This window comes from Parus major, chromosome 9, assembly GCF_001522545.3.
Source record: "Parus major isolate Abel chromosome 9, Parus_major1.1, whole genome shotgun sequence".
Classification (NCBI taxonomy): Eukaryota; Metazoa; Chordata; class Aves; order Passeriformes; family Paridae; genus Parus; species Parus major.
Genome location: NC_031778.1, coordinates 15,805,303 through 15,821,594, shown reverse-complemented (window position 1 = coordinate 15,821,594; position 16,292 = coordinate 15,805,303). Strand labels below are relative to the sequence as shown.

Here is a 16,292-nt window from a genome sequence, read left to right as displayed (position 1 = left end):
AAAAAAAAAGGCACTGCACAGGGGGACCTTTGAGGTAGTAAACATTTTTTCCTTTCAATGTCTGGCACCAGACAGGGAGAGGGAGTAAAGGTATCTGTGCCCGTGTTTCACTGTGCATGGCCAGGGCCATGGTTGTGGCTGTGTGTGTTCACCCCCTGCAGGGACATTTGGGCATGCCAGCCCTACACACAGGGACATCTGTGTGTGCAGAGCCTGTGCCTGGGAGCACGTGTGTGAGCGTGTGGCTTTGCACATTCCTGTGGCTTTGCTCATGCCTGCAGTCAGTGGCTGGAGAGCACCCGTGGCCCTTGCGTGGCCACATGTCTCTGTTGGGTGGTTTCCACCAAAGTAACCAGCCCAGGGCTCCCCTCGAGAGCTTGTGGCCCTTTCAGCCCAAATAAATGGTGTCTTGTGACACCATTCCCTGTTATGCTCCTGCATCTCAGCCTCTAGAATAAACACTGCAACAACCCTGAGATGAGCAGATGTGTGAAACACCAGCTTTCTTTCAGTTTGTCCCCTTGGATCCTGCTTCTTATGCTAGAGCAGAACCAATGTCTCCAACCTACCATGGAGCATCACAGTTGCTGACAAACCCAGGCTGAACCTGAAGCAGCCACACACAGGGCCTTTGTGGCTGTTGTCTCCTGCAAGGCAAAGCCACGAGGGCAGCTGTGCAGCACGGAGAGGGTCTCCCCACAGCACCCCCTGGGATACCTGGGAAGTAGGGTCCCAGAAGTGACAAATCCCTGGGGCACTGCAGGGGGGCCACCAGTTTTCTCCACCACTTCCTTGGCCACAAGCAAGGGCAGCTGGCCTAGTCTCTTTCCTGCCAGGAAGAACAAATCCCTGAGGAATTTCAGCTGGGTGCATTCCTCTGAGGACACGCAGTAATGCTGCAGAGGGGCTGGGGAGCCAAGCACAGCCCAGGCTGGTGCTGGGAGCCTCTGTTGCCTGGTCTCTGACAAGGACCCCGGTCCCCCCGAGTGCCAGGCTGAAAACCTAATGGGGACTCAGGGCTGTTGAGGGCCAGCCTCAGAGAAGAGCCCCTTTCCCCAGCTGCATAAGGGGACACAGGACTTTGCTGGGGGTGAACCCAATGCACACACAACGTCAGTGTGACTAAAACCTTGCATGGAGAAGAAATTTGAGATAATAAATAAAATCCCATTATTTTTGAGTTGGGAGGGGCTGATGCACTTGTAATTGGCCGAACGCCCTTGGACCAGCTCCCCTGGATACCCAGACCCTGGACATCTCCAGAAAATGCCAGTGCCACATCCCTCCCTGCCTCTCTCCACCCCTCCACTCATCATGCTGATGTGGAGGAAGTACCTAAAGTAAAGCACAAACCTCTTAGCCCTCTCTCCATTTTGTGCTAGACTTGTCATTTTTTTGTTGGGTTTTTTCTCTTTTTCAGCAACCCCCAACCCAGCTGGAGATATGTGAACCACAATACAGTACAGGAACAAACACTATCACAAACCCTGCCCGTGAGCACAGTGTCTCTGCCCTCCTAACCCTGGAGGGCAGTGCCCCTGAAGGATTCATGTGCCACCAGGAGAGGCTCACCCCACCCCAGAGCAGGGATCAGTTGTCCCAGCTCCTGCAGTCCCAGCTCTCCAGAGAGACTGAGCTAAAGAACATTGAGTTTTCTTGAGCATGTCAAGTTACTGTGGACCAAGTCCCACATTTGAAGCAACTCTGGAGGCAGCAGTTTATGAACCACCAACATACTCCGGTAAAAACATGGCTCCTTGTTCATCTTGCTGTTCTTGTTTTTCACAATGCCAAAAGTTTTGAAGCCCTCATGCCCAACAGGTGACACTTTAAGAACCTCCAAGCACATCCCTAAGAAGACGTCATCGATGGGGTACAACTCCAGTGTCTCTGAGGCCTTATGCAGCCTCTTGGCCAGGGCTCCATCCATGATGAAGCCCCCACCCCCTGCATAAGGTGGGTAGATGTTTTTGTTGTAGAGGGCACTGGGGATGTAGTACTTGTTCTCCTTCCTACGGATCGGCCTGGCTTTGTAGAGGACATCACCCACAAAGAGGTCCTTTCCCTCCTTCTTGTCCTCCAAGAACTCCAGGATATTGCTGGGACTCACAAACACATCGTCATCGCCTTTGAAGATAAAGTGGATGTTGTCACAGTAGATGTCGACCCACTTGAGGAAATGGACCTCTTTGAGGGTGAGGTTGAAGAAGCTGTCCAGGAAATCCCACTGCAAGATGTCCCCATAGATGCGGTTCTCGTAATCTAGCAGTTTCTGGTGGTTGGCTCTCTCCTCCTCCTTGGAGGCGGTGCCCAGCAGGAACAGTGTCCTGATCCTCTTGCCCTCCACCTCCTTCTCCTGGCCCCAGGTCCTCCGGATGGCCTCGCGGCGGTCGTGCTGCGTGATGATGGACTTGACCACGATGAGCAGGTAGACATCCCCACTGCACTTCTCTGGGTGGTTGATCAGCATGGGGAAGTAGCGGCAGTGCCGATAGAGCAGGAACTGCTGGAAGTTGGGCTCCAGCCCTTTGAACCAATCCACCTTGCTGAAGTTCTGGTTGGCTGAGCAGTTGGTAGTGGTGACATCCCAGGATTTTGTTTGCTTTGCCGTCACACTCTCCTCCTTCACAGGAGCTTTCTCCTTCTTGTTCTTCCAGAAAGTGCTGCTGATGGAGAAGGAGTTGTCTCTCTTCTGGGATTTCAAGGGCTCTGAAGGGGGCAGTTCTCTCTGCTGCTGGCCCTGCATGAACTGGTTTGGGGCCATTCCACGCTGCAGCACCGTCACTGTAATGATGAGCAAGAAGGAGAGACAAACTGTTTTGTAGATAGTCTTCTTCCTAAAGGGAAGAGACAAGGGGTTAAGGAGAAGAAACCACAGGCTTCAACAGGCTTGTCTGCAAAAGCACTTCCTCGAGAGATCATGGGATGCTCATAATCTGTGTTCCATCACCTTTTGAGGAGCAGAAACCTCATGGGAAGAGCTCTGGGATACCCCCATGCACACTCTTCCCAGCTGCATTCTGCCTGTGGGGTGGCTCTGGGGCCACACTTCACTGTAGGGACAGGCACAAGGTATGTGGGGGTGGCTGCAGTGTCATCTGGTAACCCCACTGCTAAGATCCAGGAAGGGTTCACAGGATGGATGAATATGGGCTGAGAGAGAGAGAGAAGTCAGGGTGAGAGTTTCAGCAATGCAGCTGTTTCAGATGAAAGTCCCAAAAGTTTTTCAGTTTAGGACAAGAGCAGGAGGGAATTATATTTTCCACAGAAGCCTCAGCTCCAAGACAGACATACTGTCCATGGCCTAGACTGGCATCACAGGTTACACAGCACTGTGAAACCAGAGCTGGGAAGACCACAAAAGTCAATATGAAACCAGCATTGCTGTTTCAATTCAAAATGACACATCAGGAAAAAGAAAAAAAAAAAAAAAGCCATTTGAGTAAAATTTCATGGTTCAGTGGGAAAAAGACATCCTTAACCCTATAACCACCTTGGGAACCAGTATTTCTTGGGCACTTTCTGGGTGTTTTAGCAGGTCTTTGGTCCTGTTGCTTCTTGTGTGGTGATAAGGAGCAGCAGATGAAGGGCAGATTGGTGGGGAGATTTTCCCAGCCTGTGACAAACCAGGTGTCTCCATGTCCAGGGAGTGCAGGGCATGAGTAGATCAAACCCAGTTCTTCCTGGGGCCATCCTGCTGCTGTCCTCTGCTGCAGACCTATAGCCCTGGGAAACTGCTGGCTCAGGGCAAACTCTAGGTGGAGTTCATGGGGGACTTGAGCGGGATCCTCCTGAGGTCCTTGGGACTGCAGGAGGGCTGCACTTGGAGATCATTGACACACAATTCCTCCCCAGCCTGCTTTTCCACACAGCTAAAGGTGGGGTTTTTATCCCACTGCCACAGAGGAGGGGGACTGCCCTCTCTGCCCAGCTGCATAATGTAGCTCCAGAGTGCTCAGCTTCCCTCCAGTTTGCACATCTGCACCAACTCCCTCCTGCCTCAGTCCTGCGTTTTCCAGCTGCCTTGGGACATCTCCCTGTGCAGATGAGCACTGGGCATGGGAGGATGGCAGCTGAGCTCCTCGTCTCCGCTCCCAACAGCTTCCCAAGGGCAGCCCCTTCTCTGTCTGCTCTGACAAAAGGTGCTTGGCAGTCCCTGGACGCCTTTTTCCTGACACTGGGTTATGGAGCTGACGGAGACAGATGTGGCCCTCGTCTCGGGATGCCCCTGTGCCTGTCCTCTTTATGTCAGGAGCACAGCCCAGCCTAGGTGGGCTACCTTTCCCCCCACTGGGGACAGTCCTCAGCCACCTGCTCCCATCAGCCAGAAAAATCCAGACTCGGATCTAGCAGGCAGATGGCATCTTAACTTCAGGACAGTCCAGAGAAGGAGCTTGGGGCTGAAACCTGAAACATTTAACCCAAGTATTTTCCAGATAGACAAAAAAAAAAACAAACCCAAAGCCATGAAACTCTCCTAGACCCGGGGGCTGGATTGTGATCAGAACCACTGTGAAGCTGCTGGACTTTTGGGCCTCAGGCTGACCCAAAACAACTGCTTGGTGGGACACCCCATAGGTTGCCATATTCCCCAGGGCAGGAGACAACACTGTGTTCGGGGATTCCACTCACCCTGAAATGCAGGAATGCAGGAATCTCAGAGGGGGAATCAGGAGCTTGCAGGAGCTCCTGTCTCTGGCTTTGCCCTGAAGCACAAAGAACTTTTGAGCCTGACACTGCTGTGGGAAAACTGTGATCACTAGTGTGGACTGTGGGAGCGAGCGTGGAAATAAGTAATTACGGGTAAATGGATAGATATTCCCCATCCGGTTTTATATGTGGCCACTCATCTGAGACTGATGAGGGAGCAGTTCTGATTAGATCTCACCATTCCCTTAACCCTCTCCAGCCCTGCCTGCACAGCTTTGAGCTTATTCTTACAAACGCTTCAGTTCCAGTACAACTTTACCCCAAGCACAGCCAAGTAATGTTTAAAACCTCTCATCCATACTCAGCACTCCTGGAGAAATAACCCCTGTCACTCTTGTTGAGTAATTCCGTTTGTATCAATCCCATCTCATCCTGTCCTATCCCATCATATTCTTACACTCTCCACCACCCAAGGACAACAAGCAATAAAATACTCAGCCTGAATGATGGCCAAAAGTTCCCCAGAAACCAAAGGGCAGGGAATTACTGACAAAAGTTTTAAAAATTTGCATAGGTAGGGCCGTCACTAACTGGCACAGATGGTCCCAGCCTTGGCAGACTCTGCCTAACAGAAAGCAGCTGCATGGGTGCACTGACCCCCATTACTCTCCTTGGGTCCAAACAGAAGATTCTAACCCAGAGCTGAAGGGGCAACTCCAGCTTTTATTAAGAAGTAGAGTGTCGAGTGGCCTGGGTATGTTTATAGGTGAGGTGTTGCACAACAGCACAGAAACTTATTCCTTCTTCCTTCAGTGGACCCTGTTTCCGAGTTCTCACCAGCGCAATTTCTGCTTTGCTACAAGAACCTATCTGGGATTTTTTCTACTGTTCTGACTGCAAACCACGGGGTCCCATCAGGTCCAGCAGGAACCAGGACCTCCACAGCCACCTCTGCCCTGCACAAACCCTGTCCCTGCACTGCCAGGAAAGCGATGGAGACTGGGAGGACCCTGAGCCACAACTGCAGGCAATTCCCATATCAAACTAAGGATTAGGGGGTTAAAAGAGCAACAATTCTTTGTGCATCTTTTCAGATCTCGAGTCTTTCTGCTCTGTAGTCTCCTCAGCTGGGAAGTACTTTAGGTACAGGTGAAAAACTAATTCCTGCTTTCTGGAGATTGGCAAGCGAGGTGCTTTGGGTTTACTGCCATTGCAGAGAAGTCACCCTGCCAAGACCCAGGACCCTTCTTTGGGGCACAGACCCCAACCAGTCCCCATAGTGTCCCCAGGAGCTGGGGACACCCAGCACAGCAAAGTCCAAGGGTGGCAGCCATCAGCGGCGGGGTTGGGGGTGGACTCCCATCGGAGCCAGCCAGGTCTGTCTGTCCCACCTTGCTGGTGTTGGAGCCACCAAGAGAGCTTTAAAAAGGTCTTAACATACTCCTCCTCTTCCCTTTTATCCACCAAGGAAACTTCAAAAGCCTCACTCTGAGGTGGCTTCGCCACCAGGCAGTTAAACATAAACTCTAAATTAGAGGTGGGCTGTATCCTTTTCAGGTGTTGATACTCGAGGGCAGATGAGGCCACGGGAGATAGGGGCTCTCTATCCCTATCCCATTCACTTTGGATTCACGTGAAAACATCTTTAATCCGCTAGCGCTATTTATGTGATAGGGGTTTTTTCTGGCCCCTCAACTAGACCCAGTCACTGGAGGCACCGCCAGTACAGAGTCCTGTCTGCTGGCAGTGCCAAGGACTTGGAGAGGGGATCCTATAAAGGGGCAGATGCTGGGCAGAAAGCACCCAAACGTCCCCAAAGGCAGTCTGTGCAATAGCTGGGGTGGAAACACCAAGTGGGGCCGCAAGTCTCCATGGGGGTGCCCGGAGACACGTCCCCTACTCAGAAAAGCCATCTGGTTGAATTACAAGGCGGTAAAAAAAGGCTTCTGGGGAAGAGGCAAGAGCTGAAACCCCGGGTGTTGCCCCCGGCGGGGGGCATCTGCCCCCAAGCTGGCGCTGCCGTGGGACAGGGACCCCACCGGGCAGGGCTGGAGGTCCTGTTGTCCCAGGCCCCACCACACAAACCAGCGCTTTTTAGGGAAAAGATGGGAAAGGCATCCCGGGACTGGGGGGCACCAGCCGGCCGCCCCTGCCCGTTGCCCCCATCCTGCTTCCCGCCGGGCCGGAGCTCCGGTGTCCCGACATGGAGAAAAAAATGGTGTCGGGAGCGGACGCCCTTCCCCAGGGAGACCCCGCTTGGGAGCCCCGCAGAGCCGCGGCGGCGGGAGGGTCGCTCCTGGGATGGGGACAGACGGACAGGGGACAAATTACGAACTCCGTCCTTAGTCGCTTTCCATATGCCCACCGCCCCCACCAGAGCTACCCTTCCCCGGCCAGCCCCCTCCGAGGGATCCGGTGGGGAGGGGAGGTCGCAGTCCCCCGGCTCCGGGCAGGACGCAGCGTCGGGACCGCGGTGCCGGGCACCGGGAGCGGAGGACACGGGACGGCGGAGCCAGGGATACCGGGATTCGGTGCGGGAACGGGACTTGGGCTCCGCGCTCCCCGGAGATCACTCACCACTGGAACATGCTGGGAGTGGGACGGGGCGGCCGCTCCGCTGCTGGCCGTGCTGCCCGCGGTCCGGGCGCTTCTCTCTGAGCTCTTCCTCCTCCTCCTCTTCTTTTTTCTTTTTTTTTTTTTTTTCCCTACTTTTTCTCTTTTCCCTCCCCTCTCTCCCCGAGGTGGAGCCTAGAGATAGATGGCAGAGCAGGTAGGTTAACTCTTGCCCTGCCCTCTGTCCCGTCCCCCCGCCCCACCCAACAGACAGACACCTCCCCGGTGCTCCCAGGGCAGAGTTTAAAGGTGACATCCCACACGTCCCCCTGAGGACTCTCCCCGCTGTTGATGGCACGCTCCCCAGCATCTGACAATTCGGGGGCGTCCTAGTCCGGCTTCTCGTGTAATGTGCCCTCTCTGGGGTGCATTAGCTGTGCCCCAGAGTCTTTGATACACGTCCTGGGATCCCCACCTCTCCTGGGACCTACCCTTCCCCCATGACCCACATCTCACTCAGGGTCCACACCTTGTCAAGGACCAATACTCTGCCCAGGACTCCAGTCTCACCAGGTATCCACGCTCTGTACAGGACTCCCACATTTTCTGGGACCCACAGCTCACCTGGGGGTGTATGGAGTTGATGGGGAGTTGCTGCAGCAGGAAAGTGCCTGCTCAGCATGCTGGCACCCATCATGTGTCAAATTCCCAATACCATAGCAGGCAGGTGAGGTGTCCTTCCAAACTGATCCTTCAGCCCTGGTTAGGATGCAGTTTTACCAGCATTCCTGCTACAGCCCTATCAGCATGGGACATCCCATTGCCCATTAAGAAGCAGATTAAAGACCTTCTTTTTAAATGTAACATTTCAGTTTCAGGTGTTTATCAGCCATAAAAATCAGTCCCTGTAATTTCTGATATCTCCCTTTTTTTGTCATCCTCCCAATTCCACCAGCTGTTCATGTCCATCATGAAGCCAGCAGGAAATTTGCATTTCCTTTCCTGTCCAGCAGAGATATCACAGTCCCTTTCTGAACTGTCCCTCTGCATTTTTCATGGGTGATGAGGGTCAGGGCCTCCTACAGCTCTCACAACCCATTGGGCACACTGAGGTTCTCATGGGAAAGACTCTTCTTTCCAAGACTGGACATGCAGAGGGACCCATGCATCTCTGCTACTCAAAGAACATCAAGAGAACTCCAGCTCAGTCTGGGGAGGAAGATTGTATTGCATTCTCCAGATCTGTTTCTCTTTATCTAAGCTTATCGCTTTCCCAGGTGCTCTGCAGCTCTGTGTCCTGGGGGCTGTGAAAGCTCCCCAGGAAAGACTGCCCAAACAGGCTGCACCAGCTCTACAGCATCCCATGTCCTTATCACCACCAAAAGTCCATACATACCTTCCCTGAATCCTTTTTAACCTGTTCCCAGTGCCTATAGGAAAGTTTGTATTTGCTGCACTCATGGTCCCAAGAAAATCATGGCCATGAGACGCAGTGAGCATCAGCTTGACCAGAACAGGCTGTAAGAAGGACCCGCTTCATCCCTGCAGCACAAGGGATGGTAGGTGTATGCCAGCCCATGGCTGGGAATTCATCCCACTCTGCAAAGACGGGCTTTTCCTCCACTTTGTGCACAAACAGGCACAAAGGGATGTGATCAGGAGAGCTCTGAGAGCGCAACAATCATTTCATCCTTGCAATTTGTCCTGGGACCATGATGGGGCCAGGGATGGCAGCATCTGCTTGTGGGGAGCAGCAGTAAATCCCAAACCACAGCCCCAGGGTGACTGCTGCCATTCCAGGGCACCCTGCAGCTGTGGGTGTGTGACAGTGGATGTGGGCTCTGTGGATGCCCCGGCATCAGCACATCCAGCCAGCAGGCGCAGGGCTGATGCTGCAGCCTGAGGGCTGTGCTGCTCTGGTGTGGAAGTGGCACTGCTGCAGGGTAAGGAGGGCTCCTGGCAGCCTGGGGCAGGGAGCTGTGCCAGCCGTGCTCCCAGTGTCCCATTCCACCTCTCTGATGGCTGCTTCTGTGCAGGAAAGCTGTAGGGCTGCAAGCACAGAACTTCCCAGGTGATGCCATGCTGCTGTGCAGGGTTTTGGCTGAAATAACCCCCTACCTCCCCCTGTGTGTGAAAAAGATGCACATCCAACTGCATGACAGCACTGCAGGCCTGGTGTGATGGCTGCACAAAGCTTTACCTCTGATAGTCTTTAAATGCTCAGATCCTGTCAGGTCTGGGGCTTCTGATGTCTGGAATAAACAGAGTCTTGGGCATCCCTGGCACCACCAGCTTCTGTTTCAAGGATACACCTGAAAATGAAGCAGAATTGTTTATGATTTTTTTCATCATTACATAGAAAAGTTTAGGACAAACCCAAGTTTGCAGCTATTTAGATTTGCCCTGGGAAAGCAGAAAAGCAGCAGGAAGAACAAAATCTAACTGAAAGCATATTTCTTTAAAAAAGTCTTACTCCACACACATTCCCTTTGCCTCTTTCCAGCACACAGCAAGAACAGGTTTCACATGAGCAGCCACAACCACTCTGCTGAGAATGAAACATGAAAAAGAGAAACCTGAATATTTTTATTCACTCCAGCAGAATCAGCCAGCAGTATATCCCTGCCATTCCTGCCCAGCCCTGCCTTCAGCAAAGCAGCCAAATCTGTAGCCCTGCCCCTCTTTCTCTGCAGCACCCATCACCTGTATTTCCTAGGTCTGAGCCATTAGCTGAAATTTGGAGGCACCAGGTGCCTTGTTAGCACTGTGGGCAGAGGTGTGAATTTCTGGATAAGTGCTCTTGGGTGCTGCTTGGGCATGGAATAGCTGAGTTCCTCTGCCTTGCAGAACACCAGTGACATTTGAGGTGTGGCAGACCACTGCAGCCCTGGGACAGCTGGCAGGGCACCTGCAAGGGACCTGCTGTTGTTGCATTGGCCCGGGATGTAGAAGGGAAGGCAATGCACAGATCTTCCTGGGTGACACCTGAAGCGACAGCCAGCGTGACACCAGCTCCTGCTGGCAGCATCTCCACATCTGATGGCTCCTGGGACCCATCTGGAGAGAGCCAGTCCCAGTGCCACACACTCACCTCCTACCCCAGCATTATCCCAACTGATGGCACTGCTGGAGATGGGGAGGAGCAACCTGTGGGGACAAGGCTTTGGAGCTGGCATCAAACAGGGCTCCAGGACATTGTCTGGGTTAAGAGAAAGGACAAGGACTGGGGTGATGCCCAAGTGGCTCATTTAGATGTTCTCAAAGCAAACCACAATGCTTTTTTTGTTTCAAGAATCCTCTTTTAATTTCAAAGTGGACCTGAACTAAAATGTTTCATTAAAAAAAAATAGTACAAAGAAAGAAGTGAGCTTTTTTATGAAGTTTATGTAATCCCAGAAGACTGGCTAGTGGCAGACTGACCCAGCCAGTGTTTTCCCACTGATGGTTTGGAATTTGTTTCACTGGGGAAAGCTGCACTGGTTTCTTTGATATGTTTTTTTTTTTTTTTTTTTGGTGTGTGTGAGTGTTGTTTTCTGATTTATTTTCATTCCAGCAAATTATACATACACAGAAAAAACTCTCACTTCTTCTTCCAGGAACTCTCACACCTCCTGAGCACTTGTGCCAACACTGTGGTCCCTGGGCTGGGTTTCCCACACAAGCCAAGGTCCCGTTGCCCTGCGGAGACACACAAACCAGCCCTCTCCTCCCCAAACCTCTGAGTGCCTGGAACAGGACCAAGGGCTCAGCTTGACCTGAGACCAGCTGCAAAGGGTGGTCACACTTTTAGGTTTTCCTTTGTTAAGCCACTCACCTGTGGTGTACCCTGGACCAGGGAGAGAGCTCAGGGCTGCAATTTGTTTGGCTGAGCCAGACTCCCACCACATCAAGACTTTGCACAAACTGTGTGTGTAAAAGTGTGTCCACTTTGCATACACTCAGGAACAAACATCCTGGATGTGATAGGACAGGGAATGTTCCTTTCTCCTTCCATGTTTGTTTTTAAGCACCTTTCATGATGCTGTGGTAAAGAGCAACCCTGTGAGACTCGCCCATCACCGCAGCTCTCACGTGGGATATTGGGACCTGTGACTCTGGCTGGGAGATCTGCCTTGGTCCCAGGGAAGGTTCCCCAGCGAGTTGGGATTAATTATTAACCTGATTTATTGCTGCGTCTTGGAAGGTGGAGCAGACGTCATGAATTGACCAGTCTGACGTGGCACACCGGGAAAGACATCCACCCCCGCAGAAAGCTCCCTCTGCTTGCCCACGCTAACAGGGCCATAAACCAGACCTGGGCGGGGTGAGTTATTTTACTCATTAACCCCAGTGCCCCGTGGCTGTTTCCATCCCAGCGCCTCTGCCAGAGCGGGACCATGCTGGCTCCCAGGATGCAGGAATAAATTTCCTGCCTTCTCACAGCCAGTTGCTCCATCTCACTCCATGGGCCTCTGCATCTCACACACTGAAACACTGGGGGCTGCCGAATCACCTTGAGCCACAGCTGAAAGCCACACCCTCTGTCCTGCCTGGAATCAAACACTCCGGGATTTGCATTATTTCTTCCAAAAATAGGGGAGGAGTGTAAATTGCTTTGCCAGTCCCCGTTGCTTCAGGGTCCCCAAGCTGCTGTTGCCCTTTGCAGACCCAACTGTGGGATGCAGCTGGGGCTGGCAGGGAAGTGCTTTCCTGGTAATTGTGCCAGGAGCCACAGGAGCAGGGCAGGGGGAAGCACTCTGTGAATCTGGGTGAGCAAACCCCAGGCACAGACCCACCCAAGGGTTTGTGTTCGTGGGCTGCCCCTTCCTCTTTTTCTCCAGTGAAAAGGCCCCCTCCAGCCTCAGGGCTGCTGCCCAGTGAAGGATGCTGCCTTCTCTTCCATGGGATTTAAACCCCTGGGACACCTGGGTGTCCTGGGGAGCCCTGTGTGGCTGTGCTGTTGCTTTAAAGCAGCAGCTGGATCCAGCTGTGACTGCGAGTAACCCTCACCGCAGCCTTGCCCAGGTCTTTTATGCATTTTCCAGTGGTTCCAGAGGCGCTTGGCGGCAGTGCGCAGGGGAAACCAGACTCACTCGCTGCTGGCGAGCAGAACGGGAGGGGAAAGGGAAAACATTTCCCTTCCCAGAGGAACAGGGGGAGCCCAATGCTGCAGCCTGGGCAGCGGGCATGGAGGGGGCAGGCTCTGGGGCGTGATGCAAACAGCCTGAGGTTGGGCTTGTCTCTCAGGACCTGGCTTGTCTCTCCCAGCCCAGTGTGCCCCAGCAAGAGATGCTGACCAACGTGCCTCAGTTTCCCCTGCGCAGAAAGCCCCAGGGTCTGGGTTTTTCCTGATAACCTGTGGTAGGGTGGCATTCAGGCACTGAAACAAACAAGCCCATGAGGACACACAAGATGGAGAAATCTTAGGGGACGTGAATGTGGGGTTTGAGATGGGAGATGCTCACATGCTGCCCAAACCCAGGAAGGGAGAGAGAGGATGGGGTGCTTGGCTTTGGGAAGGGAAAGACCTGTCCTGGTGCTGAAGGATGATCATTTCCATCCTGGACCCTCCAAAGATGTGGAAAAGAGGAAATCAGGAATGTTGGAAAAGCAATGGCATGCCAGCAGTGAAATCAGGAGCTGTGCCTGTAGAGATGCTCCTGCCCATTGCAGGAACCATGGGCCTGTCCTGCCCAGCCCTTGCCACCCTGACTGTTCTGCCATGCTGACTATGGGCACAGCTTGAACGTAAAGCCCTGGTTGGGCATCATCCCATGGAGCTGCTCTCCCAGCTCCAGCCTGGGAAGAGCTGCAGATGCCAGCAAAGCCCTGGGAAGTTGTGCTGCCGGGGGACTGGCATGGGCCCAGAAGCCATGAGCTGCAAGGAGACGTGTTTTCCATTGGGCAGGAGAGCACTTGCGACGTCTCTCATGAGTCAGATGGAAAGGGCGGCTCAGGAGTCACCTGAGCCGGGCGGCTGCCTGCCCACGGCCCCTCTCCAGCCCAAGTGGAAAAACATACAGCCCCATACATGCCTGCTGAGACCCCGAGCTCTGGCCGGGCCCCCTCCCAGGCTGGCAGATGCAGAAATGCTCACATTAGCCTTTTTTGGCCAAATTGGTTTAGGAGAGAGGCAGAGACAACTCAGACATCCCTGGCTCTGTGGCTCTGCTCAGCATTAATCATCACTCTGCTGCTGCTCGTCGCCAAAACCAGGGCTCTGCTACAGCCACTGGTAGATCTGTCTCCAGCAAGAGATGGGGAGAGGGAGAAGGAGGGCATGTGGAGTGCAGACTTCCCCTCTTTGGCTGGGGCTACTGGACTGAAGCCATGGCAAAGCTTCCTCCTTTTGGATGTGCACGAAGGGAGGCAGCACCCGCAGTGCCACCCCGGGCAGGCACCTGCTGGGCACAGGGCATGACCTTTGCATGGGCACTGCTCCCCAGCCCAGCTCATGGAGCTGGTGGGAGAGGTGACAACAGCAGTTTGCTAGCCTGGGAGTAGTTGAGACATAAGAGAGACCTCTGGAGAGGAGAAGAGAGTCGGCACACCCAGACGCATTCCTGAGGTTTGGTTTCCATGGTGGGATGTTCACCCGACAGTGAAGTCATTCTGTGCTGTGGGCTGAGATGGCCAGTGAGTTAATGCATGGATCCAGCTCCTTCCCTGATTCACAGCAGGCGCAGCCACAGCCCCGTGCCATCTGCTGGGCTGACTGCTCTTACGTGGCTCTGGCATTTCCAGTGTCTTGGTGGAGGGAGGCTCCAGACACCCCTGCTGGGTTGATCCCTGCCTCACCATAGGAAACCAGCTCCTGCACAGGGTGGAGGACAAACTGATGGTTCTCCTGGGTCCTTCCAGCCCATTTGTATCATCACACTGTGCTCCCCATCATGGTTTACTTTCCCTTCATCCTCCTGCTGTCACTGGTGACAACAGGACAGAAATGCACCACCCTAAGAGGTCATTCCTGCAGGGCCAAAACTTTGAGGATGTGACCAACACTAAAGAGAGGTGGGAAAGGACAGAGAACTGGGCATCATGGAAGGAGCAGGGTGGAAAGCCCATCAGTTCTTGGGGTGAGGTGGCAGGGACACTCCCTGGCACAAGCAGCTTGTGGTGCCAACACCGAGCACGTGGCTGCAGAGTTCAGCAACGGGGCTGCACAGATCAACAAACCAGAGGTGTGGTGGGTGAACTAGCCCTGAAATGTCAGCCAGTAAGTTGATAGGATTATTCCCAGCCTCTGGGGTGGTTTTCTGCACAGGGATGTGGCCAGGCTGCTCAGAGCCATCAGCTGTGCTCCCATTTGTTCACTGGTGAGACCCTCTGCTTTTGGGCTGCGGCTATTTGTGCTAAAGGGAAATATCTTAGTCTGACTTTTCATCAAAGTTCAACTCCCTCACAGTCCAGTCAGCTAAATCCCCATTAAAAAGCATATCCCTTTATCCTTTTGATGCATCCCTTTAGGATGCATCTCCTGATCAACCACCTCTGCAGCGCTTTTTGCACACTCTGCACCAGCTGCCCCTGCCATCCTTCTCTCCCCAGCAGCTCTGGGCTCCAGGACAGGGGCAAGCTGAACCCCAAGGGGCCTCTAATCTTCTCTTGCTGGTGTCTTACATGAGCACATGATGCCTTTGGAAGACTGTAGGACGTGCCTAATTCTCAGACACATCATGGGGGATCTCTTTGGGTGGTAACACCACCATGTACAGAGCTGTTTGCTTTTGAGATAAAACCAGACCTTCCCATACATGTTTGCATCCAATCTAAACCAGAAATTCCTCCCTGCTTCTCATCTCACAGTGCAGCCAGGCACAGAGGTCCTAACTGGGCCCACCAGGAAGCCACTGTCCCTTTGGGACAGCTATGAGCAATGTTCCCTGCTCCAGGAAGTGACAAGCCACCTCCTGGCTCTGCCAGGTGACATCCCTGGGGACCAGGAGTTGATGCTGGGGATGTGTAAGGTGCTGGCACAGCCTAGCCTGGGTGGGTGTCAGCCAGACCAGGAAGTGCACAGCCAAACTGAGCCAAAGAAAACTGGCACCTCCAGGGATGTTTTACACCAGCCAGGATGAGCCCCAGCCTTGCAAGACTGCTCGAGACACCAAAATGTGACACAAGCTCCCTTTCTCAAGGACTCCAAGGATCTTTCCAGGGCTTTCCCAGTCCTTCCCTAGACTTTGACACCCAAAGTCACACAGAAGTCCAGTGATGATGGGTGCAGACAGACCCAGTCTCCGCTGCCCCCTTCCCGTTCTCATCCCTGGCCCTACACAGACACCCAGGTGTGATGCAAGGCTCCCACAAATCCCTCCACCCCTGGAAACGCCACCTTCCAGCCTCCCTCCTTCCTCGGGCCCTTCTGCCTCCACTCCACGCTAATGAGCTCCATTTCGGCACCTTTCCCTGGGAAGCCGGCCCCTCCTGCGGCGGCTCCCGCTGCTCCCCTCGGCGGCTCCAGCTGCCCTCGGGCCCGGCTGACTCAGGCTCCGCACACACTGAGCCCTTTCAGCAGCCTCGGCCCGAACACTGTCCCAGTCTTCCCAGCCGAGCCCCCCCAGCGCCCGCTGCCGGCACAGGCTCCTGGCCAAGGGGACACATCCACGCCCTCCCTGAGAGAGCGGCTTTCATGGCTGGGAAGCCAGAGACCTTCCCGGAGTAATCGCGGCCAGGATGAGGCACAGGCAGGAGCTCGACCGAATGGGATGGACACGCAGAGCGGGTCGCTTTGAGCAACAGCCAGCAGTTAAAAAAAATAAATAGATCTATTTGAGAAAAAAAAAAAAAGGTTTACAAGCTTCTAATGTGACCGTTCTTGGCTTGGACAGATTAAACCTGTCAGGAATCTTTTCCTCCTTTCTGCCTTCACCAAACTTCCTCTGACCAACAGCGGGGCTCTGTCTGCTGTGCGGGTATGGGGCCACAGAAGGGGCTTCTCTGTTGCCCAGCTCCCAAACTAGCAGGGGGTGAGCACCACCATCCAAACCTCCCCCTCACCTGAAAACGTTGCGAAATCCTCCATCAGATGAGCTGCTGGAAAAGCCACTTGCACTTTCTCCGGGCCAGGGCTGTGCAGAGGGCGGGCCGCAGCCACACTGCCTGCA

The 16,292-nt window shown here is 53.8% G+C and overlaps 1 protein-coding gene across 2 annotated transcripts; it reads right to left on the bottom strand.

Annotated features, from left to right (window-relative positions):
• Positions 1–440: 440 nt before the first annotated feature.
• Positions 441–16,258, bottom strand: B3GNT7 (UDP-GlcNAc:betaGal beta-1,3-N-acetylglucosaminyltransferase 7). Of its 2 annotated transcripts, none has more exons than XM_033516799.1 (4): positions 16,186–16,258; positions 9,404–9,515; positions 7,228–7,398; positions 441–2,837 (listed from the first exon to the last, which is right to left on the bottom strand). In XM_033516799.1, exons 3-4 carry the CDS (start codon positions 7,236–7,238, stop codon positions 1,637–1,639), a joined length of 1,212 nt encoding a protein of 403 aa, XP_033372690.1. In that variant the 5' UTR covers positions 7,239–7,398; positions 9,404–9,515; positions 16,186–16,258; the 3' UTR covers positions 441–1,636. The 2 variants fall into 2 exon arrangements, with proteins under 2 accessions (XP_033372690.1, XP_033372689.1); XM_033516798.1 differs by lacking the exon at positions 16,186–16,258 and adding an exon at positions 9,780–10,080.
• Between the last annotated feature and the right edge of the window lie 34 nt (positions 16,259–16,292).